The sequence below is a fragment of the Macaca fascicularis genome, chromosome 1 (genome assembly GCF_037993035.2).
Source record: "Macaca fascicularis isolate 582-1 chromosome 1, T2T-MFA8v1.1".
Taxonomy (NCBI): domain Eukaryota; kingdom Metazoa; phylum Chordata; class Mammalia; order Primates; family Cercopithecidae; genus Macaca; species Macaca fascicularis.
Window position 1 is genome coordinate 227,060,740 of NC_088375.1, and position 23,773 is coordinate 227,084,512.

A 23,773-nucleotide genomic window follows, 5' to 3' on the forward strand; every position below is an offset into this window, starting at 1 on the left:
AAGCATTATTTGCTCTTATATTGTAAGAAAGGTAAACATATAAATTTTAAACCTGAAGTTCCCATAAAGCATGTAAACAATGATCATGCTTAACTAAGCATTTTCCTTTTCATTGGTATATATCTCTAGTCAATTTCTAACATTTAAATTATAACATTTTTAAGTTGTATCCTCATGTGTCTCAAGTAAAGAGTATTAAGGTTTCTTAGCTCTTTAAACTTGTTGGTCTCCAAATGTTAATAAAATCAAGATCTCCCAGAAACATTGGTTCTCCAAAGCTGTACCAAATGGCAAGAGATCTTCCTTCTTCTCCAAAGTCACATCCTGTGTGTGCTATTAGAGCCAAATATAAGAATCTAAGGAGTGAGAACATTTCAGTTTCTAAAGTAGCTGCGTAAGCACATGGAGTTACCCGCAGCTTCAATTTTATAAAAAATCAGTGATGGAATATTGCCGTCTACTTAAAGATACAGCCTTCAAAAAAAAAAAAAAAAAAGTACCAATGGTATTACAAGATCCATGGTAGATGATAAGAAACTGAATATTGCAGGAAGTGAGAAGGGAAGTGAAGTGAGAAGGGAAGCTATTCTGAGATGAGGACAGAAGTCAGTATGTGAAATTCTGATACTACCATGAGATCCTAGGCCCAGGCAGCTGTGAGTAGGACTGGCAGGACCAGACAGTGAGAAAAACATTTAGACATTTTAGCTTTAAAACTTCCTAAAAGAAATAGCTCTGCTAGGACATGGAATAATAATCTATATAGTAAAAATTGTATTTAAGATAAATTTTTCTGCAGAGGGGGAATGTGGGGGTTTTGAGGGACAAGAATAAAAAAAGCAGCTGTTATTCCTGTCTTGTGCCCTTACATGTAACAGCAGAAGAAACCAATGGAATGCTCACCTTCCTATCGAGGTGAAAAGAGAAAAATGAAAGAACAGGACTTGCTCTGCCTGGGGAGTCCTATAGGCTCTACTGTGGTTTGAATGTGTGTGTCCCCATGATTCTTATGTTGGAACTTAAAACCCAATGTGAATGTGTCAACAGGCACATGTTAACATGAATGGGATCTGCAACCTTTCAGAAGGGCCAGAAGGAACTAGCTAAGTCTCTTCCTGCCTTTCCGTCCCTTGGGCCATGTGAGGACACAGCGTTTGCCCCCACCCAAGGAAGTGATATTCTCTGAGAAGCGGAGACCTGGCCCTCACTAGACACTGAACCTGCCAGTGCCCTGATCTTGGACCTCCCAGCCTCCAAAACTGTGAGAAATAGGTTTCTGTTCTTTATCCATTATCCAGTCTCAGGTCTTTTGTCACAGCAGTACAGACTAAGACGGTTCCCAGTGATGTCACCTATGGGAGCAGCAGTTTGACTTTTTGTGGTATAAATCATGTCAAGTCCTGAAACGTATAGCTGTTATCATTACTGACCTTAGAAATTTCACCCCACTGTGTAAAACGTCTACATTTGACAATGATAGAGATTAACAACATTTAGTGACCAAGATCCATCACAACTTCCAAATTATATTAACATTCAGGAAGAAAAATGAAGGGAAAGTTAGCTAAATTTAAATGTCAATCTAATTTGATTTCTATATTATTGAACTTCCCTATGCCATGCAATGCAACTAGGTTAACTTTTCAATATGATGCCAGTTTTACTACTGATCCAGCTCTTTTGGAGTGCTCCTCACCTCATATTTGAGAAAAGTAAATACACGTCAAGAAAAGAGCCAAAGATTTTCATTGAATTCAGGTCACAAAGATTTCTGTTTGAAATGACGAAAGGGATTTTCATTTTAATATACTTTATTATTTAAAATGCATTCTAAAATCCACTCTTTTTGTTTAAAGAGATGCCCATGCAGGGAGGAAAATCTATAATTTGTTGGTATTTTCAGAAAAGTTAAGTCTTCAGTAAAAGTAAACTGCAACTATTACAAACACATTCTAATACCATTTACTTTCAAAATAGTATTTGCTGTTGCCATTATTATTACTACTATTACTTTGCTATTTAGGCAAATCAAGAAATATGAAAAGCACCAACACAGGGTCATGACTTTATGCTCATGAATCACATACGTGACATCTATGTAGAGAGTGATAGCCCACAGGAGGAGATCCTTGGGGAGGACTCACCACCATCATTCGCTGACTCACCACCACCATTCAGTTCTGTGCGTGTCCCCGTCACTGGCTTGAATGATGATTTGGTCATTGACTCGATGTAGAGCTGCTGACCCAGATTCTTAATTTTGTTGACACTGGCATAGACCTGCTGCAAGGTCATCTTAGGGAAAGGAAAGATAAAATATGTTTCAAAAATTACAAAAATGTCCACTAAAGATACATAAACAAAATACACTTAGCTTCTGTTTCTCTGAAGACATAATGACTAAAGCACAGTAATCGCTTTAATTCAGTTTCCTGCACCATGCCACAGGATACTGGTACCAACAAATTCGAAATAAATCGTTCAAAATATGCTAATTTTTAGAACGCATACAATTAATTCAAATATCACTTTCCAAAAGTGATATCTTCTTTTTACAGACATTTTTCCCAAAGCAAAATGGATGAAAATGTCTGTTGTCAGATGAGGTCTTTGAGTCAGGAATACATACTACGATGTCACCACGTGCAGAACTGAGGTAGTACAGAAAACACAACGACTGTATAAGGATGTGACATAAGCCCATGTACCTGCTCTGCCTTTGTCTCCTCCACGCAGTGCCCGCTGGCCTCACTGGAGGAGGCGATGCTGACAAGCTGCTCCTGCGACCCGCTGCTCCCCAGGCTCCCATAGCCACTGGACACACTCACGTGAACTGGCTAGAAGGACAGAGAGGAACAAGTCCAGAATTGCTGGGTGTCTAAATGCAGCCACCTCAGAGCTCATCTACAATCATCTAAAAATTAAGATGACAATTCCTGAAATCCCCAATTAGGTGTGTGCAGGTTGGTACTTTTAACGCTGACACGAAAGGCACTCCTCTGTCATTTCGGTAATTCTCAAGGGCAAGGTCTTATGTTCTAGTCTAGGTAGGTACTTCCAGGAAAACACATTGTTAAAAAGCCATAGTATAATTAATTTTTTTAAACCTGAAAATAAACTCTAGTTCTCTGTGTCCAGTTTAGAATAGAGAGAACAAACTAAATATATGTTGTACTTTTTCCAAGAATGTGGCAGGTATTTCATGCACCCTAGAGATTTTATGGGAGACATTCTGAAAACCACTGAGGACGGTTACTCTACGTGACGTCATCAGTTCTATTTCCCACTTATTCACTGAATCTCTTATAGAAAACACCTTTGGTATTTCTTCTCAACACACGCATTTCCCCACTTTTGCCTTACAATAGTTGAGAGAAACTGAGACCTACCATCCCTCTCCTCCCATCTTTAAAACTGAAATTATTTAAAAAATCCTGAAGCCAAAACCCAAAGGCTGAGCACACTGGTGCCTCTGCAGTGTAAGAATTCTCTCAGTCACTTGGCTTGCTGTCTTACAATCGGTTCTTACAAAAATATTCTGTGTAACACAGAATGAGGAACAAAGAATAAAATTTAATTTAAAAATGAAAAGAGAAAGACAAAAATTTCTGGAATGCAGAGGGCAAAGATTTGTCTCCCTTTACAGTTTATTTTTGTAAAGTGACTTTACTGAGCATTAAAACAAAACAATTCGGGAATTTTGCATTTTTTTTTTTTTTTTTGAGACGGAGTCTCGCTCTGTCGCCAAGGCTGGAGTGCAGTGGCCAGATCTCAGCTCACTGCAAGCTCCGCCTCCTGGGTTCCCGCCATTCTCCTGCTTCAGCCTCCCGGGTAGCTGGGACTACAGGCGCCCGCCACCTCGCCCGGCTAGTTTTTTGTCTTTTTTGGTAGAGACGGGGTTTCACCGTGTTAGCCAGGATGGTCTTGATCTCCTGACCTCGTGATCCGCCCGTCTCGGCCTCCCAAAGTGCTGGGATTACAGGCTTGAGCCACCGCGCCCGGCCGGGAATTTTGCATTTTTAAAAATCTCACCTTACCTGTAAGAGAAGTTTGTAAATTTGTTCTTGTAATTCTGTTACGTCTTTGTCATTATTGTTCGTCTTTTTAATTTTGGTAGCAAAAACATCCTCATTTAGTGGGCTCCTAGAAAATTCCCAGTGAGAGACTGAGTCAAACAATTTAAATGTGAAGTCGAAAGTGATTTTTAATAGACTATTCCAAGATAGATCTATGCTTTTACAAAACAATTCTTTGACTCCTAAAAGAAAATATGAGGATAGAATTCTACCCATGGAAGTACAGAAACTAATAAGAGACAAATGAGACATTAACAGGCCCCTTAAGTTTCTCTAAAGCACTCATCTTTCTGTAATGGTTTCAGTGCTATATATGTACAAATCTAAAATTAGTGACAAGTAACCTCCTTAGCTACTAAAATATCTTTCGCAAATAACTGGTTTCAAAATTTGGCAGTAACTGAGTAACTTACTATAAGAATTTTAAAGGCCCCAAGTTTGCCAAACATTTAACGTTTAATGCACCTAACACTTAAGTTATCTAATTAAGACGGTTCTGCAACCCACCCTAGTGGTGAGAATGTCGCTATTACAATACCTTCAGTCTGTCTCACACTCCAATTTTAGAGCATCTATGACCCGAATACAGTGAATGGCACCCATGCCAACAGAGAGGATCACAAAGAAGGGAAGGAACTGATGTCTACTTGGGACCTTCTATGTGACAGGCACTGTACTAGTTTTTTTTTTTTTTTTTTTTGAGACGGAGTCTTGCTCTGTCACCCAGGCTGGAGTGCAGTGGCGTAATTTCAGCTCACTGCAATCTTTGCCTCCCAGGTTCAGGTGATCCTCCTGCCTCAGCCTCCCGAGTAGCTGGGATTACAGGCACGTGCCACCATGCCTGGCTAATTTTTGTATTTTTAGGAGAGACAGGATTTCGCCATGTTGGCCAGGCTGGTCTGGAACTCCTGACCTCAAGTGATCCATCCGCCTCGGCCTCCCAACACCGCACCCAGCCTGTACTAGTTTTTATAACACACAAGAATACCTAACATTTTGAAAACCCTTATTTTCAAGTGCTTTACAAGTATTTTCTCCTTCACCTGATTAAATTACATTTTCCAGGTGGCCTGGCAGGTAAGGGGGAAGCAGATGTTCACGAAGGGACCAGAGTCTGGGCTCCAGAGCCCACACTGTGTGCCACCACACTGTACTGCCTGTGGATACCTTGGTAAAGCAAGTCCCATTCGTGAGGCACACTGAATCAGCTGCCATCAGCTCATGGAGTCCTCACAACAACCCCGGAAAGTAGGAATTATCCCCAATATGCAAAGTCAGGGGATGAGGTAGTCTGAGGAATTGGCCCAAGTTCACATAACGGAGAAGCAGCAGTTAGGATTTGAATCTGCCTATGTCTGACCCCCAAGCCTGGGCTGTCCTTTTTCATTATGCCAGCCTGCCGTTTCTCAACTGATACATGCTGCTCAGTTACCTAAAAACTGAAAGTTTCCCAAAGGCAGAAATTATCAAGAAAATCATAGGATGCTGACAGTGTCATAAAAGCAGTCAGGAATATCGCCCCGTGTAGGGACTATTCACTCACCCTGCACATTCTCATCACAGTGAACAGCTGCACCAATCTCCTTTCTCTCCCTTAGCATCTAGACTGTATCTAGATCAATATCTATCTGCATGCTGTCAGGTACACCATGTCTGTGGCAAGCGGTACCTGAATATATAACCTTATTTCACAATCTGACACACTATACGTTTTATGTAACTGTCTCCCCCTATAACCCACTGCCAGGTAAGTGCCACAGGGTGAGGTATTTTGCCTATTTTGTTCACTCCTGGATCTTCAGTACCTAGAACAGTGTCTGGTCCATAGCAGGCACCCACTACATATTTGTTAAAGGAACAAATACATGATTGATCTGGGAATAAAAGTACACTTGGTTCCTAATATAAACACATTGTGAGCTTGAAAACCTTTCAGAGGTATTTGGAATTTATTTTTTGAGTGAAATGGAAATACAGATTGCCTTATGAGACTTACATATTCCTAGTTGTGAAAATTTCTGCAAAACTAAATTGTGTATATATACATATTTTAAGAGACAGGGTTTTGCTCTATTGCCCAGCCTAGAGTGCAGTGGTACAATTCTGGCTCACTACTGCCTTGAACACCTGGACTCAAGCAATCCTCTTGCCTCAGCCTCCTAAGTAGCTGGGAGGACTACAGGCACGTACCACAATGCTCAGCTAATTTTTGTTTTTACATTTTTTGTAGAGATGGGGTCTTGCTATGTTGCCCAGGCCAGTCTTGAACTCCTGGCCTCAAGGGATCCTCCTGCCTCAGCCTCTCAAAGTGCTGGGATTATAAGAATGACACATTAAAGTGTATTTTAAATCAGTAATTATGTAATGCAAAACTGATTAATCTGCAGGCAATAAGGAGACAGCCTTCACGAAACAGCAACAAAAATGCCATGAAGTATTATGTTGCTGTGTATGTGAAGTGAAGTAGGAGTAAGAGAGAAAACTTGGCTGCAGTCTCCACTTTCACTCCTCCCCAAGTGATCCCTGGGAAGGTTACTCTAGTTCACACAGTATGGATTTTACCTGTAAAATGAGAGCTGAGGCCACCTGACCTGCCTGCATGCAGTGCTGCTGGTAAGGACTGAGAGAGATGCGCAGGGTCCCTTGCTAAACAGTCTCGCAACCCCCTTCCCATTTCAACTGTCACACTTACCAAACTCTAGTTATATATGACAGTGCCATTTTTATTTACTGTCTCTCCCATTACAGTGTGGGTTTCCTGATGGTAAAGAGAACGTTTTGATTACCATCACATTCTCAAGGCCTGGTACACTGTCTTACACAGAGCTTTATACTTTATAAATATAATGAATAATTATTATTTTATGAGCAAGATGAATACCTACTAGACCTTAAATCCTTTCCCTCACATAATCTTTGTTGTTAAGATGTAAATACTGGTGTAATTTTTAAAAATACTGAAAACATTCTGAATATTCACTGTATGTTGGGTAATTTCACATGTATTTCATCAAAGAACTGAAAAGAGAGCTTCAGAAATCTAGGCTGTATCTTTAACTCTGACTGGGGCCGGGGAACACAGACCATCAACGAGCCCCAGATGGAAGCCTCATGAAGGCATCTTACTGGCTGTGGTTTCCTACATTCATGCCAAGAAACCATCGGATTTCATGTTCATTTCCCAATAGGTTTCCGTACTTGGGGCAGGGAGGTTGGGAGAAGGGACAAAGTCCTTTCTGAGAAATACAAATGGTTTTACTTGGCAGCTGTATTTCTTAATAATCAAATTTGTTTTCTAGCACAAATCAGTCTCATGAGTTAGGGCGGCCAGGAGCTCATTTCTTCCATTAAGTTCTAGACGTGCTCTGCAGAGAGGCCAAACCCTGGAGTAGAAAGAGGTAAGAGCAACCTTGAGACCTCTTCTCACCATGGCTCTGCACATCATCTCTACTGTAATATTAACAGGTGATTCAAATACGTCTTACTGGTTCTCAGTTTCATGTTCATGTAGACAATGCTGTATAACAAGATACCAAAAAACATAACTTCTCGATCTCAGCATGATACTGGAGTCAAGTAAAATTCCATGCTTAAAAAAAATAGACATCAAAGGGAAACCTAGAGCCAGGTCAAAAGGCCTAGAGTTCAATTAAAAATGGACCAAAGCGTTGGGCATGATGGCTCACACCTGTAAGCCCAGCACTTTGGGAGGCCAAGGCGGGAGGATCATTTGAGGTCAGGAGTTCAAGAGCAGCCTGGCCAACATGGTGAAACCCAGTCTCTATTAAAAATACAAAAAATGAGCCAGGCGTGCGCCTGTAATCCTAGCTACTGGAGAGGCTGAGGCAGCAGAATCGTTTGAACCTAGGAGGCGGAAGTTGCAGTGAGCTGCGATCGCGCCACTGTACTCCAGCCTGGGTGAGAGAGTGAGACCCTATCTCATTTAAAAAAAAAAAAAAAAAAAAAAAGGACCGAAGATTCAAGGGCCTAGGGGTACTGTAGCCTACAAGAAGTAGTGGGCCGGGTTGGTCTCATTCCATTCCACATGATGCTGTTACGTGGACATGCAACAGCAAGCAAACAAGCTGGTGTCAGCTGTGCTGCCAGAAAAAGAAATATTAAAAAACGGACACAGGCCAAGCGCAGTGCCTCACACCTTCAAACTCCCAGCACTTTGGGAGGCAGGAGGATGCTTGAGCGCAGGAGTTTGCGACCAGCCTGGACAACATGGCAAAACCCCATCTCTACAAAAAATACAAGAATTAGCTGAATGTGTTGACAGGCACCTGTGGGCCCAGCTACTTGGGAGGCTGAAGTGGGAGGATCACCTGAGCCAGGGGAGGTTGAGGCTGCAGTGAGCTGTGCCTGCATCACTGCATTCCAGCCTGTGCAACAGAGGGAGAACTTGTCTCAAAAAAAAAAAAAAACAGACACGAATAAGTGGAATTTGATGGCAGAAGGCTGCTATAAAAAGTTTTACATGCTCACTAAAGAGATATTTAAAATAGAGAGAAAAAAAGAAAAAAGAAAAAAACACCTATAGGTCCTAGTACCTACACATAACCAAAATTCATATTTTATTTCCTTTCAATCCTCTTTTCCTTATTTGATAGTATGTTTATGTTTTAAACATAATTATAATCATAGGTGTAATTTTGTATGCTGATTTTTATATTTAATGTGTCAAATATTTTTCCATGTTATGTGATCTCTGCAAAAATTTTCATTGACCAATATAATAATACATCAGGCAAATATTCCAGATTTTACTTAATGATGGACATTTAAGCTACTTTAAGGCTCATGGTACATATTGTCAAACTATCTTCCCAAAGCACCGAAAAAAAAAATCTGTGCTTTATTTAGTTCATGTGTCAACTAAGTCAGAGAGCAGTCAATAAGCTAAGGAATATTATTTGATACAGGAGATGTTTTAGAAAATATGAAAACTGACTGGCTTACGTTCGAACTTTATGCCGACCAATGATGAAAGAAACCTTCCGGCTCCAGGGATTCACAAAGCTGGACCAGCTGGAATCCAGTATGATGTAGTCTCCATTTTGAGTACAAAATCGAATGGGAGAATGCTCAAAGGGAGGATGCCCTGCATACTTCAAGACTGTATAAAATAATAAGACAAAAATAGGATTTATGTAACATAGATACTAATTATAAATGTCCTTTTTAAGCCATTTATTTGTACATGTTTTAGTGTTTTTTTTTTTTTTTTTTTTTTTTGAGATTGAGTCTCGCCCTGTTGCCCAGGCTGGAGTGCAGTGGCACGATATTGGCTCACTGCAACCTCCACCTCCCAGGTTCAAGCAGTTCTTGTGCCTCACTCAGTCTCCTGAGTAGCTGAGATTACAGGCGTGCACCACCATGTCTGGCTAATTTTTGTACTTTCAGTAGAGATGGGTTTCATCATGTTAGCCAGGCTGGTCTCCAACTCCTGGCCTCAGGCGATCCGCCCACCTCAGCCTCCCAAAATGCTTAGATTATAGATGTGAGCCACTGCACCTGGACTGTTTTAGTATCTCTAAATAGAAAACAATTGCTTTAGCACCTTCAATATAATGCCTATCTGGTTAAAGGTTGCGCTCTAATGAGATGAAAAGAAAAATTAGAACAAATCAATGAGAGAAGAACATTTCCTCCTATAAAGGAGTAGGTCCTGACCTTTTTGGTGTATGGCAACCATCAGAGAACGATCTTCAGGGTGCAGGTAGCTTAGGATCGATGTTCCGATCAGGTCCTGAGGTAGGTAACCCAGCAAAGGCACTGCTCTGGGATACAGATACACAACACAGGTGGCACGTTATACTCATCAGGTAATTCTTACAATTTATATGTTTTTAAAAACACTTCTGTATTTCATTCTAAATGTGAGACAATTTTATGTAAAGCTGTTTATCTTAGCATTTATAAAAACAACAAAGAACCCAAGTGCACATCCTGGGGGAAACGGTTGTATCATCTAACACGCTGGTTATCTGACACGTTGCATCAAAATCATCTAGGGAACTTGCTAAAATACAGATCCACAGGCTTGCTGTAAGCTTACTAAATCAGAATCTCTGGAAGTAAGACCAGGCACCTGTATTTTTAGCAAGTTCCTTAGAGGACTCTGACGCCCTCCATAGTTGTGTTTATGTTGCCATTTAAAAAGTCTACAAAAAGCACATTGTAATGTAGAAAGATGCTGATGATGTTAAATGAATAATGCAGGTTGCTAATTCATACAGCATAATTAAGATTACATAAAAACAATGTCACCTAGGCCTGTGCGGTGGCTCACGCCTGTAAATCCCAGCACTTTGGGAGGCTGAGAGGGGCAGACTGCCTGAGGTCAGGAGTTCGAGACCAGTCTGGCCAACATGGTGAAACCCCATCTCTACTGAAAATATAAAAAAATTAGCTGGGTGTGGTGGCGTGCGCCTGTAATCCCAGCTACTTGGGAGGCTGAGGCAGGGGAATTGCTTGAACCAGGGAGGTGGAGGTTGCAGTGAGCCAAGATCGCGCCACTGCACTCTAGCCTGGGCAACAGAGCGAGACTCCATCTCAAATACAAAACAAAACACAACAAAAAAAAATGTCACCCAAAAGGTAATATCAGATAGACAGACAGCTAGTACACAGAAACAGTTTCAGGATAAAGGTTCATGGGAAACGTACCATGGTAAGACTAAGGATGCCTCAGAAAAAACTGGATTCCATAAATATTTTCTATGTGTAGAAACCCACAAATATTTTCTAATACAAGAGATTTAAGCTATTTTTAAAATTATATTTAGCTGAATTTTCTTACTTTATACAGATTAAGTATTTCACACATTACTATTTGGTTTCAAGGTAAATACTATCAAATACACTCATTTTCAGATGTTAAATTTTTTTAATAAATTATCAAAAAATGTTTTTGACATTTTTGCTTTACAGTTATGTGTGGTGTGGTGTGTTGGTTCCCAGATTTTTGAATTTCATAAGTAAAATTTAAAAATAAATATGGGGAAAAATTGTGGGATACTGGGGTAGTGATACTGATATTTACTTTTTCCAAATAAAGATATTAAAAAACAGCAACAAGCAGTAACAACTACCTACTATCACTATCCTTTAAATAACAAAGACTATTTCAACATCCCCCAAAAGTAGGAAGGACAGAAGTTCAGAAGTTCAAAATAAAGAACAATTCTTTATAAAAAATAATCTGTTCTCCCCACCTTCGCCTCTACTTCAGACTAACTAAAATTTCATCATAAACTGTTTTGAGAAGCACTTGGCAAGTGGAAATAACACCAGAATAGGTGCTAAAAGACCAGAGTCTTGGTCCCAGTTTGAGCGCAGATACTATACATCTGTTCTCAGCAAACTGGCCCCTGGGTTCATTGTCTTCTCTGTAAAATGAAATAATTCTTGGCCTAGTTAAAGCATACTGTTGAGAAATCAAATGAAACTTGTAATCACTTTCTAATATGCAAGATATTTATATTAAAAATTTAGACAACATATATTTCCATTTAACAAAGATCAAATAGGCAAATGGACAGATTTCAGTTATATAATATATAAACATGCAAACATAAACTTCTTCACATTTATATTTATTTTCAGAAACAAATTTATTTTAGGCTTAAAGAAGTGCTTACCTTTCATCTACTTCAAGAAAAACACACCCTGGGGTGTGTGTTGTGGTAAAGATTCTTTTATTCACTGGGATTCGAGGAGCTATGAAAAAAAACCAAAGACCCATTTAAAGGCAAATATCTGATTAATCATCCACTTAACTAACCACTTAACATATTAAAAAGAGAACAAAATCTATATGAAATGGTAGAAATCTCATTTAGGGGCCTGGCCTTCAAGCAGCCAAAGCTACAGTTAAATAATAATTTCATCACTAACTACATTTTAATTAGGTAAAAATGTGAAGCCTATTAAAGTCAATTTTAAACACAGAGAGAAAGAATGTGCACATTAAATAGTTTTCTCTTTTTTTTTTTTTTGGAGGCAGTCTCACTCTGTCCCCCAGGTTGGAGTACAGTGGCACGATCTCGGCTCCTTGCAACCTCCACCTCCCAGGTTCAAGTGATTCTCATGACTCAGCCTCCCAAGTAGCTGGGATTACAGGCACCTGCCACCACACCTGGCTCATCACGAATAATTTAATGGTTAAAACTGGAGTGACTAAAAAGTTTAATCAGATTTAGTAGCTGCATATAACTAAACAAACAAAAATACTACAAATGTTATTTAGTACCATATGGATATTCTTAGTGTAATAAAATTGGTATGGTCAGTTCTAGTCTAATGCTTGCTTTAATAATGAAGTGGGGGCCGGGCGCGGTGGCTCAAGCCTGTAATCCCAGCACTTTGGGAGGCCGAGACGGGCGGATCACGAGGTCAGGAGATCGAGACCATCCTGGCTAACACAGTGAAACCCCGTCTCTACTAAAAAATACAAAAAACTAGCCGGGCGAGGTGGCGGGCGCCTGTAGTCCCAGCTACTCGGGAGGCTGAGGCAGGAGAATGGCGTAGACCCGGGAGGCGGAGCTTGCAGTGAGCTGAGATCCGGCCACTGCACTCCAACCTGGGCGACAGAGCGAGACTCCGTCTCCAAAAAAAAAAAAAAAAATGAAGTGGGGCCAGGCTTGGTGGCTCACGCCTGTAATCCCAGCACTTTGGGAAGCCGAGGCAGGCCGATTACTTGAGGTCAGGAATTTGAGAGCAGCCTGGCCAACATGGTAAAACCCTGCCTCTACTAAAAATACAAAAATTAGCAGGGTGTGGTGGTGGGCGCCTGTAATCCCAGCTACTCGGGAGGCTGAAGCATGAAAATTGCTTGAACCTGGGAGGCAGAGGTTGCAGTGAACCGAGATCACGCCACTGCACTCCAGCCTGAGGAACAGAGCAAGACTCAAGAAAAAAAAAAAATAAGTGATTGATATATTAGGGAACAATCTGAGCAAGTGCTAATATCTCATTTGCTTGTGCACTATTTTATTTTCAAGAAACCTTAAGTGAATGCAGAAAACAGCATCCAGTTGAAAGGAACCACTTACAAATAACACAAAAACAAGTGTGATGGTTGACATCTATAATCCCAGCACTTTAGGAGGCCAAGGCAGGAGGATCACTAGAGCCCAGGAGTTCGAGACCAGCCTGGGCAACATAGTGTGACCCTGTCTGTACAAAAATAAATAAGATTAGTTGGGCGTGATGGTGCGTGCCTGTGGTCCTAACTACCCTGGAGGCTGGGGCGGGAGGATCACTTAAGCCCGGGAGTCTGAGGCTGCAATGAACCATGATCATACACTGCACTCCAGCCTAAGTGACAGAGCAAAACCCTGTCTCAAAACAAAGCAAAACAACAACAAAAAAAGAATACACAAAAACATGCATACACACCTCAAACATCTACCTGCTACCTCAGTCCATCCTGTGCTATGACCCATATTTATTGTAGTGTTTGTATATTTCCTAATCATTTAACAGGTATGAAATGATTATCATTTTTGTTCCATTTGTCTTATTTTTAATATGCAACTTTTTGAGTTTTGTGCTCCTAAACCCATTTTTCTCATAAGCCCTGTGGTTTTTATTGTATGACTGTTACATAGGATGGTAATTTGTAGGAAAGCATATGTCATTTTACATCTGAACTGACTTTTCAGTAATACATGGAAACTGCCTATGTATTGATATATGCATGATATATTCATTTAAAAATATAGTTCTGCTCGTAAAAGATAAAATATACGTTTTACTCAGGGAGTTTCAAAACACTTCAAAAACAAAATCACTCTTGTAGCCTCTCTGGGAAACAATTTCAGCACTCTTATTTCACACAACACAAGCAAAAGGCCACACTGCACAAGCAAAAGGTCACCAGCAGAGGGAGGACTAGAAGACTGTATCTGTCACCAAATCCTGTGCTGAGACCATTTGTTCAGCCATGCTGACCATGAAGGCAATGACATACAAGAAGCCAAAAGTCAGTAAACAGACACATCAATGAAAACCAGCTTCAAACGCCTGAAGAGGTTAAGGGTCAAACTGGAGACCCAAGAGCTCTTTTGTTGTTCTATGACTGACGTAAACGGACTTTCCCATGTTCCTATCTGATTGCTGACATCTCTGCATCTTATCTACTGATTTACCTTCATAACCAGAGTGAATCTTTTCAACCACAGTGAGACAGCAAGGTTCCGATTCCGATTCTGGCTGGCCAGGGCGATGTACATAAATCAGATAGGGGATGATCCGGAATGGGGAGTGACGCTTCTCTTGCTTTCTGTCTTCACCTCCACTGAGGAGATTAAAGATATTAGTGCTGGTCCTGATGCACGCTACTGGCCCATGGCAAAACAAGGCTGGGAGAAACGTTTTATTGGTAATTTCCAAGAGAGACATACCCACATCTAAAATGTTTAAACATGTTTGTTTTCAAAAGAAAGAATATGGTAGCTTAAATTTTCTATATTATTCAACAAGTAAGAGGTTGTGTAAAGAGCTGGCTTAGATTACTGTGAGTGTAAAAACAGAATTAGTGGTTTCATGACTTTTCTCCTAGCCTCTATGCACTGAATTCCCAGTTTGACTTTTCCCCTTCTGCTATGAAGAGGGACAAGCATAATCGTCTCATCTCACATATCTACATCAGGTGTCACAAGAGAGAAAACAGGGTCCCCTGCAATCATGCCCTGGGGCTAGTTCTCAGTCGTCCCTTTCTACACTCTCTAAGAACCAATTTTGTCTCCAGCTTCAGTGATGAGGGCCCTTGCATGAGGTCAGGCGCTCCATCCATAAAGGCATTTAGCTGAGAAGGAAAGAAAAAGTTGAGGCTAAAACCAAGCTCAGCAAGCCCTGTCCCTGGCCCAGAGGGCGCGCTCCTTTCCACTCCTCACAAAGAACCTCTCGGCAGGGGCGGCTCTGACTGATCACCTCAAAGATCACAGCTGCCCAGCAGACGCTTCTACTGGGAGATGCCACTTCACCTAGAAGTCAAAAAGCCCAAGACTGAATTCACACTCCCCAATTTTTACCAATCACCTGTTTACTCTCTTGCCAGCACGTAAAGGTGTGACTGCCAATCCTAAGGGGGTCTTTAGTGCTGCCAGAGATTCTCTAGTCTGTTCCTACTTCCCCCTCACTTTTTTTTTTTTTTTTTTTTTTAAAGACAAGAGTCTTGCTCTATCGCCCAGGCTGGAATGCAACAGCACAATCTCGGCTCACTGCAACCCCCACCTCCTGCCCAGGAGTACCCAGCCTCCTGAGTAGCTGGGATTACAGGTGGGCGCCACCACGCCCAGGTGATTTTTGTATTTTTAGTAGAGATGGGGTTTCAACATGTTGATCAGGCTGGTCTCAAACTCCTGACCTCAGGTGATCCGCCTGCCTCGGCCTCCCAAAGTGCTGAGATTACAGGTGTGAGCCACCGCGCTCGGCCCCACCTTGCTCTTTCTCTTCTCCCACACACTCCAGAATCTTCTTCCACTCTGCAACCTCAACTGATGACCTTGCTTCCCATTTCACTAAGAAAAGAGAATCATCGGGAAGTGAGCTGTGTCCCGGTGCTGCTGACCCACATCCATGCTCACAACTTCCGGCTTCCCTCCACATCCGCGAATGCATTTTTCAGGTTCATCCAGCCCAAGGGTTTTAAATGCCATTTACATGCTGATGACCCAAATATCTACCTCTAGCCTGGAAGTTTTCCTTAACTCCAGACTCTCAGAGTCTCAACTTAGATATTCAACAGGAATCTCAAACTTAGCTTATCTAAAACTAAGCACCACATTCTTTCCCTCCTCCCTGAGGAAGTTGCTTTTCCTAGAATTTCGTCTGCCTCAATAAATGGTAACTCCAGCCCAAAACTCCTGGTGTTATCCTTGACTCTTATTTCACACTCACTCCAAATATAACCCATTAATAAAATTCTGGTAATTAGCTCTTAAAAAATATCCAGAATATCTCTTCTCAGCCTTTTGGCTAAGATCAAATGTAAAAAATATCCAGAATATACAACTATTTCTACCTCCCCCGGCATGCTGGCCTATACCCTGTACCTCTGTAACAGCCTCCAACTCCCCTCCCTGCCTCCCCTCTTCCCCCTCCAAAGTCTCTTCAACACTACAGCCAACACCAGCCTTTCATAATGGAAACTGTTTCTGGGCCAGGCACGGTGGCTCACGCCTGTAATCCCAACACTTTGGGAGGTCAAGGAGGTTGGATCACTTGAGGTCAGGAGTTCAAGACCAGCCTGGCCAACATGGAGAAACCCTGTCTCTACAATAAATACAAAAATTAGCTGTGGTGGTGCATGCCTATAGTCCCAGCTACTCGGGAGGCTGAGGTAGGAGAATCGTCGGAACCCAGGAGGCAGAGGTTGCAGTGAACAGAGATTGTGCCACTGCATTCCAGCTTGGGGGGACACAGTGAGATCCTGTCACCAAAAAAAAAAAAGGAAACTGAAATGAATGCTTCCTACCTCCATTCACTGAAAATTCCTAGAAGAAATGACAACCCGTAGCAGCAACCATCCCTATCACCCAGATTGGGCCTCCAAACATGGATGCCATTTCCCACCACAAGGAACCAGGATCCTTAGAGAAATGACTGAGGCCACGTCTGGGTTAAGGAATGTCTAAAATGAGCCTAGGGCATCTCATGCTTAAAACAATGGAAGCTGTCAAAGACCATGGGGCACTCTCACAAGGGTACAGGGGCCAACCCAAAGGGATTCCTACTGGCCTAAGATGCGACCATTTTGAGCCCTAAAACATGAATGAGAACTTTCTCTCTTAGAATGACACTCTGAAATATTGACGGAGGAAATCAGACGAGATCTGAGCTACACTGCCTGGTAACTTGGGAAGAGGGGGTTAAGGAATTGGTGCTGGCAGAGATGACACCAGACTGGCCAGGTTTCAAATTCTTAAAAAGCTGGGTGATGAGACCGTAGCAGTTTATTACATTATCTTTTCTTCTTTTGTGTTATGTTTGAAAATTCCCAAAGAAAAACATTTTGAAAATAATTAAGGGATAAACTGAAATAAAACACTTCGTGCAGAAGTCACAGCTCCCTGTGCTGTGGCCCGTGCTTCCCTGTCTTCTTCCATCCTCGCTCCTTCCACCACTCTGGCCACAGCAGCTCCATGTCACTCCTCCCACAGGCCAGGCATGGCCCACCCCAAGGGCCTCTGTGCCTGCTGCTCCCTTTGCCTGGAACACACTTTCTCAGACACTTGCCACAACTCAGATACTGGTGTGGCTCACCCTCTGTCCTCCTTCTGGTCGCTGTTTCCAATTAGGCTTCCTAAGAGTTCCTGGATCACCCTTAATACAACAGCAATCTCCCACTTCCCAGAACTCCCGCTCTTTGCTTTGCTGTCTACACACAACTTATCACGAGCCAACACATAGGCATTTGAATATGTGTTTATTATTGGTCTCCTCCTCACAGAATTTAAGGTACATGAGGCAAGAACTCTGGATCCCAGCACTGACAAAGTGCCTGGCTCAGAGAAAGCACCCCAAAATATTTATTAACATCGGAAACACACATGGCACTTATTAGGAGGCAGGAACTGTTCTAAGATCTTCATACAACTCACTTGTGAATGACCCATTGGAACAACACAGCTCCTCTCACTGCTGCGCCCTTCCTCAGGCCGTCCCTCCCAAGCATCCAGATCCTATGAGTTCAAGTCTCCCAACTCCATGGAGTATTGAAATATTAGACTATTTCACCATGAGGGTTTTTCTTCTCTCTAAACATCTAGAGCATTTAGTAACTTCAATACTAAAACCGGCAATCACAATGTCCTTTTAAAATACTTGCTCTTCTTATTATGAAAGAACATAATATGTTATTGTCATCTTATATACATAATATGTAACAGAATATATATATGTATTACATATATTATGTATGTAACATAAAGGGAACACTAATAATATATTGCAGCAAATTTAAAAGATAAAAAAATTCAGTAGTAATTCCCACTAGCAATCAACCACTGTTAAAAGTTTCATCTATTTTCTTCTGGTTCACTGTCTCTAGATCTTTTAAATCCTTCTCACAAATATAAATCTCTTGCTTTCTTTAAAGCTATTAAAAATTTCAAAAATTAATTTTAAATGTGACTGAAAAACAAAAAGCAAACAAAAAAGAGCCCAAAACAACGGTCATTTTAGTGTACTTCACATCTAGCGACTCTTACACGTATGCTCCCAGAGTTAAGATTTTCCTAGACTTTTTTCCTATTGCATTATTATTATTATTATTATTTTTTTTTTTTTTTGAGACAGAGTCTCACTCTGTCACCAGGCTGGAGTGCAATGATGCCATCTCAGCTCACTGCAACCTCCACCTCCCAGGTTCAAGTGATTATCCTGCCTCAGCCTCCCAAGTAGCTGGGACTACAGGCGTGCACCACCACGCCTGGCTAATTTTTGTATTTTTAGTAGAGACTCCGTTTCACCATGTTAGCCAGGGATGGTCACGACCTCTTGACCTTGTAATCCGCCCACCTCTGCCTCCCAAAGGGCTGGGATTACAGGTGTGAGCCACTGTGCCCGGTCTCCTATTGCATTATTTATCTAGTTTTCTCATGAGCATGTCTCTTCTCAATCAAAAATGAACTCCTTGTGGCAAGAAACAAGTCTTATTTTTTGTATCTTGTAACAGAAGTGAGCTGAATACATAAGAATCAAACTAACTGCAAAATAAACTCAGAGCATAATCCACTGTTTCTGGCTTCCACGAGCCACTATACTTACCGGATCCTGCAGAAAAAAGGTTTCACTGGAGCACATTCATACCGTGGAGCTGCGAGAAAGATAGATGCCTGGTCAGTCACTCCCTCTTAGCCAAGTCCTTCTCAGTGAAACAATGTCGTACCATTACCAAACAACAAACTATTTTTTAAAAAAGAGAGAGAGGTCTCCTTGATTAAAATGGAACCCTCTTCCTTCATTTTGAGATCCAGTCACATCCTAGTATTTCCCAATTCTAGTACTGGGAAATACTAGTGTTGGCTTTGGTACTGGAACCGTGAGCCTCAGGTATAACAGTGAGAATCGGTTTTATCTCTTCCCCTTATTACTTTCCATAATTCCCAAACTGCCCATGTTCATTATCTCAAAGGTCAATGTAATGATCCTTGGACATAATTATTCTGGTGGTAATATGCCATTCCATTGTAATAGTCTGGACCTTTCTTTTTTTGAGACAGAGACTCGCTCTGTTGTCCAGGCTGGAGCGCAGTGGTGTGATCTCGGCTTGCTGCAAGCTCCGCCTCCCGGGTTCACGCCATTCTCCTGCCTCAGCCTCCTGAGTAGCTGGGACTACAGGCGCCTGCCACCACGCCCACCTAATTTTTTGTATTTGTAGTAGAGACAGGGTTTCACCGTGTTAGCCAGGATGGTCTCGATCTCCTGACCTCGTGATCCGCCCGCCTCGGCCTCCCAAAGTGCTGGGATTACAGGTGTGAGCCACTGTGCCCAGCCTAGTCTGGACCGTTCTAAAAAATTGGGAATTCAGACTATTTTCAGCTTTTTAGCTATATGACATATAACTTTCTTTTTTTCTTTAAGCTCTTTCCTTGGATAAATTTCAAAAAGTTGTGTTCCTAGGTTAAATGATAGAATCGTTTTATGACTTTATTGTGTACAGATAAACCTCCAGAAAACTGTACCAATCTTCAGAGTTTTCTTAGTGTTTTCTTACAACCCTCATGCCAATGATTTCCTAGCCATTCTGTTGATTTCTGCATCAATTTTATTGATTTATGAGGTGGTAATTCAGAAATGTCTAAATTTGCCTTAGAGGCAGATGAGGGGGCTGAAATTTCTGCCCAGTGTTTGTTGACTGTATGTTACTTCCTCTGATTAGACCTTCCTAAATATCTTTTGGGCATTTGTTCACTGAAACAAGAAGTCCCCAGTTATAGGAACCATGGAAAACTGTGAGATGTTCAAAAAATATACACTGAAGGCAGCATAAACAGTGAGAATCCAAAAGAACCAAAATATTGAATAAGCAGCCCAGGTCTTCATACTCCTAAGAAACAATCATAGAAGAATCAGAAAGCATTAATAAAACACTGAAGATTGGTATAATCTTCTACAGAAAACAGCCTTTACTATGAGGTCAGTTTGCTTATACCATTTATTCATCACACCAGACGCCTGAACTCCAACTGCACTCACTAGAAGTCCTGGACCACTGAAAGCCAGACTACGTGATCTAAGACAGCAGACATGAGCCCATGATGCATTTCCATTCCTACGCTGTAAATATGTGATGCTTGTTTCTAAAAGCATGCTCTGAAGTAATGGTCAGATCCTTCTAAGAGGTTTGTACAAGACATGTTAAACAAAAACATATTCTAATATGGGACCATAGGCTGACAACAGCTGAGTGGATTGCTTCCTAAGTCCTCTTGATGTTCTGTGTGCTCAAAGCAAGGAATCGAAGGAGGTAACGCAGGCATAGCCTAGAAAGGGGGTGGCGTTAACCAACTGCTCTCAGTAAGAGTATCAATCCTTGAGATTTATAAGGCAAAAGTACAATATAAAGAGTAAACTAGAATTACATCATGCCTTATGGCATAAGTGAATTCTGAGATCCAAAAGAATTATTTCAGGGCATACTAATATTTTACATAAAAAGTGATATGGTTTGGCTGTATCCCCACCCAAATCTCATCTTGAATTGTAGTTCCCATAATCCCCACATGTCAAGGGAGGGACGTGGTGGGAGGTAACTGAATCATGGGGGTGGTTGCCCTCACCCTGTTCTGGTGACAGTGAGTTCTCATGAGATCTGATGGTTTTGTATGGGGCTTTTCTCCCTTTTGCTTGGTACTTCTCCTTGCTGCTGCCACGTGAAGGACATGTCCCCTTCTGCCATGATTGTAAGTTTCCTGAGGACTCCCCAGCCATGCTGAACTGAGTCAATTAAAACTCTTTCCTTTATAAATTACCCAGTCTTGGTATGTCTTTATTAGCAGCATGAGAATGGACTAATACCGTAAACTTGTACTGCAAAGTGGGGTGCTGCCACAGATACCCAAAAATACGGAAGTGACTTTGGAACTGGATAACAGGCTGAAACAGTTTGGAGTGCTCAGAAGAAGACAAGAAAATGTGGGAAAGTCTGGAACTTCCTAGAGTACTTGTTGAATGGCTTTGACCAAAATGCTGATAGTGACATGGACAATGAAATGCAGGCTGAGGTGGTCTCAGATAGAAATGAGGAACTTGTTGGGACTGGAGTAAAGGACACTTTTGCCATGCAAAGAGACTGGCAACTTTTGCCCCTGTCCTAGAGATCTGTGGAGCTTCAAACTTGAGAGAGATGATTTAGGGTATCTGATGGAAGAAATTTCTAAATGGTAAAGCATTCAAGAGGAAGCAGAGCATAAGAACTTGGAAAATCTGTAGCCTGAAGCTGTGATGGAAAAGAAAAACCCATTTTCTGGGGAGAAATTCAAGCCTGCTGCAGAAATTTGCATAAGTAACAAGAAGCCAAATGTTAATCACCAAGTTAATGGGGAAAATGTCTTCAGGACATGTCAGAGACTTCACAGCAGCCCCTCCCATCACAGGCTGAGGCCTAGGAGGGAAAAAATGGTTTTCTGGGCCTGGTCCAGGTCCCCACTGCTCTGTGCAACCTTGGGACATTGTGCCCTCCATTCCAGCTGCTTCAGCTCCAGCCGTGGCTAAAAGGGACCAAGGTACAGCTCAGGTTATAGCTTCAGAGAGTGAAAGCCCTATTCCTTGGCAGCTTCCATATGGTGTTGGTACTGCAGGTGTGCAGAAGACAAGAACTGAGGTTTGGAAACCTCTGCCTAGACTTCAGAGGATGTATGGAAATGCCTGGATGTCCAGGCAGAAGTCTGCTACAGGGGCGGAGCCCTCATAGAGAACCTCTGCTAAGACAGATGTGTAAGGGAAATTTGGGTTTGGAGCCCACACAGTCTTCAATGGGAGACTCCCTAGTGGAGCTGTGAGAAGAGGGTCACCATGCTTCAGATCCAAGAAAGGTAGATCCACCAAAAGCTTGCACTGCATGCCTAGAAAAGCCACAGACACTCAATGCCAGCCCATGAAACCAGCCATAAGGGAGGCTGTACCCTGCAAAGCCACAGGGGCAGAGCTGCCCAAGGCTGCAGGAGCCCACCTCTTGCACCAGCATGACCTGGATGTGAGACATGGAGTCAAAGGAGATTATTTCGGAGCTTTAATTATTGCTTCAGTGGATTTCAGACTTGCAAGGGGCCTGTAGCCCCTTTGTTTTGGCCAATTTCTCCCATTTGAAATGAGTGTATTTACCCAATGCCTGTGCCTCTATTGTATCTAGGAGGCAACTAACTCGCTTTGGACTTTGCAGGCTCATAGGTGAAAGGGACTTGCCTTGTCACATATGAGACTTTGGACTTGGACTTTTGGGCTAATGCTGGAATGAGCTAAGACTGGAGGACTGTTGGAAAAGCATGATTGTGTTTTGAAATGTGAGGACATGAGATCTGGGAAGGCTCAAGAGCAAAATGATATGGTTTGGCTGTGTCTCACCCAAATCTTATCTTGAACTATAGTTCCATGTGTGCTGGGAGGAACCTGGTGGGATAGATAATTGAATCATGGGGGCAGTTTCCCCCATGCTATTCTCAGGATCATAAGTTCCCATGAGATCTGATGGTTTTATAAGGGGCTTCCCGCTTCACCCGGCTCCCATTCTTCTCCTTCCTGCCATCATGTGTAGAAAGACAGGTTTGCTTTCCCTTCTGTCATGATTGTAAGTTTCGCAAGGCCTCCCCAGTCATGTGGAACTGTGAGTCAATTAAACTTCTTTCCTTTATTAATTACCCAGTCTCAGGTAGTTCTTTATAGCAGCGTAAGAATGGACTAATACAGAAGGGAAATATCCCAGTAATCAGTAATCAGCAAAAGTGAAAAGGTTGAAAAGACACAGGCAGTGCTGAAGGAAAAATACCTGGGGAAAAAATGGGAAAGACCTGGCAGACAATATTGTGTATGTCCTGTTCACAGCTGTATCTGCATCTGGACTAGTCCTTGACCCACAGTAATTGTTAAACAAATGTTTACAGAATGAACAGCTAACAAAAGCAGAGAAACAAATACAGACAATTAAAGGTTGAAAATGTATATTTAGGAAAGGGGAAGAGAAATAAAATCAATATTTTTGAAAAATGGGAAAAGAGATGAGGTAGAAGCAAGCAGGGATGACACACATGTTTTCTAGAGCTTATGCAAAACTATTTTTAAAAGATGGGGCAATCTGTAATTGGAATAAGAAACACGTAAAGCTATCCTTCACTAAATGAAGTAGTGGGTAAAAAATTAGAAATAGTAGAATTTCAGATATGAAGATAAAAAAGTTATGGAGATCTGTTTCACAACAACGTAAACATCCTTCACAGCAATGGAGTGAATGCCTAAAAATGATTAAGATGGTGTATTAGGTCCGTTTGCATGCTGCTGATAAAGACATACCCAAGACTGGGCAATTTACAAAAGAAAGAGGTTTAATGGACTTACAGTTCCACATGGCTGGGGAGGTCTCACAATCATGGCAGAAGGCAAGGAGGGGCAAGTCACATCTTACATGGATGGTGGCAGGCAAAGAGAGAGAGCTTGTGCAGGGAAATTCCCATTTTTAAAGCAATCAG

The 23,773-nt window shown here is 41.7% G+C and overlaps 1 protein-coding gene across 50 annotated transcripts in view; it reads right to left on the minus strand.

Annotated features, from left to right (window-relative positions):
* The window catches only part of PER3 (period circadian regulator 3), a 60,760-nt gene that overhangs the window by 32,162 nt on the left and 4,825 nt on the right, over positions 1-23,773 (minus strand). For 25 of the 50 annotated variants that reach the window (XR_012426665.1, XR_012426693.1, XR_012426685.1 and 22 more), the window contains 8 exons: positions 18,858-18,906; positions 14,234-14,382; positions 11,723-11,801; positions 9,753-9,859; positions 9,039-9,195; positions 4,038-4,143; positions 2,709-2,837; positions 2,145-2,295 (listed from right to left, as the gene is read on the minus strand). Coding sequence is in view for 44 of the 50 variants with exons in the window: in XM_074021590.1 (XP_073877691.1) it covers positions 2,145-2,295; positions 2,709-2,837; positions 4,038-4,143; positions 9,039-9,195; positions 9,753-9,859; positions 11,723-11,801; positions 14,234-14,382; positions 18,858-18,906 (927 nt within the window). In the remaining 6 variants the exon portion in view is untranslated. Of the gene's footprint in view, positions 1-2,144; positions 2,296-2,708; positions 2,838-4,037; positions 4,144-9,038; positions 9,196-9,752; positions 9,860-11,722; positions 11,802-14,233; positions 14,383-18,857; positions 18,910-23,773 lie in introns of all 50 variants that reach the window. The other 25 variants (XR_012426663.1, XR_012426664.1, XM_065530330.1 and 22 more) reach the window with 4 other exon arrangements.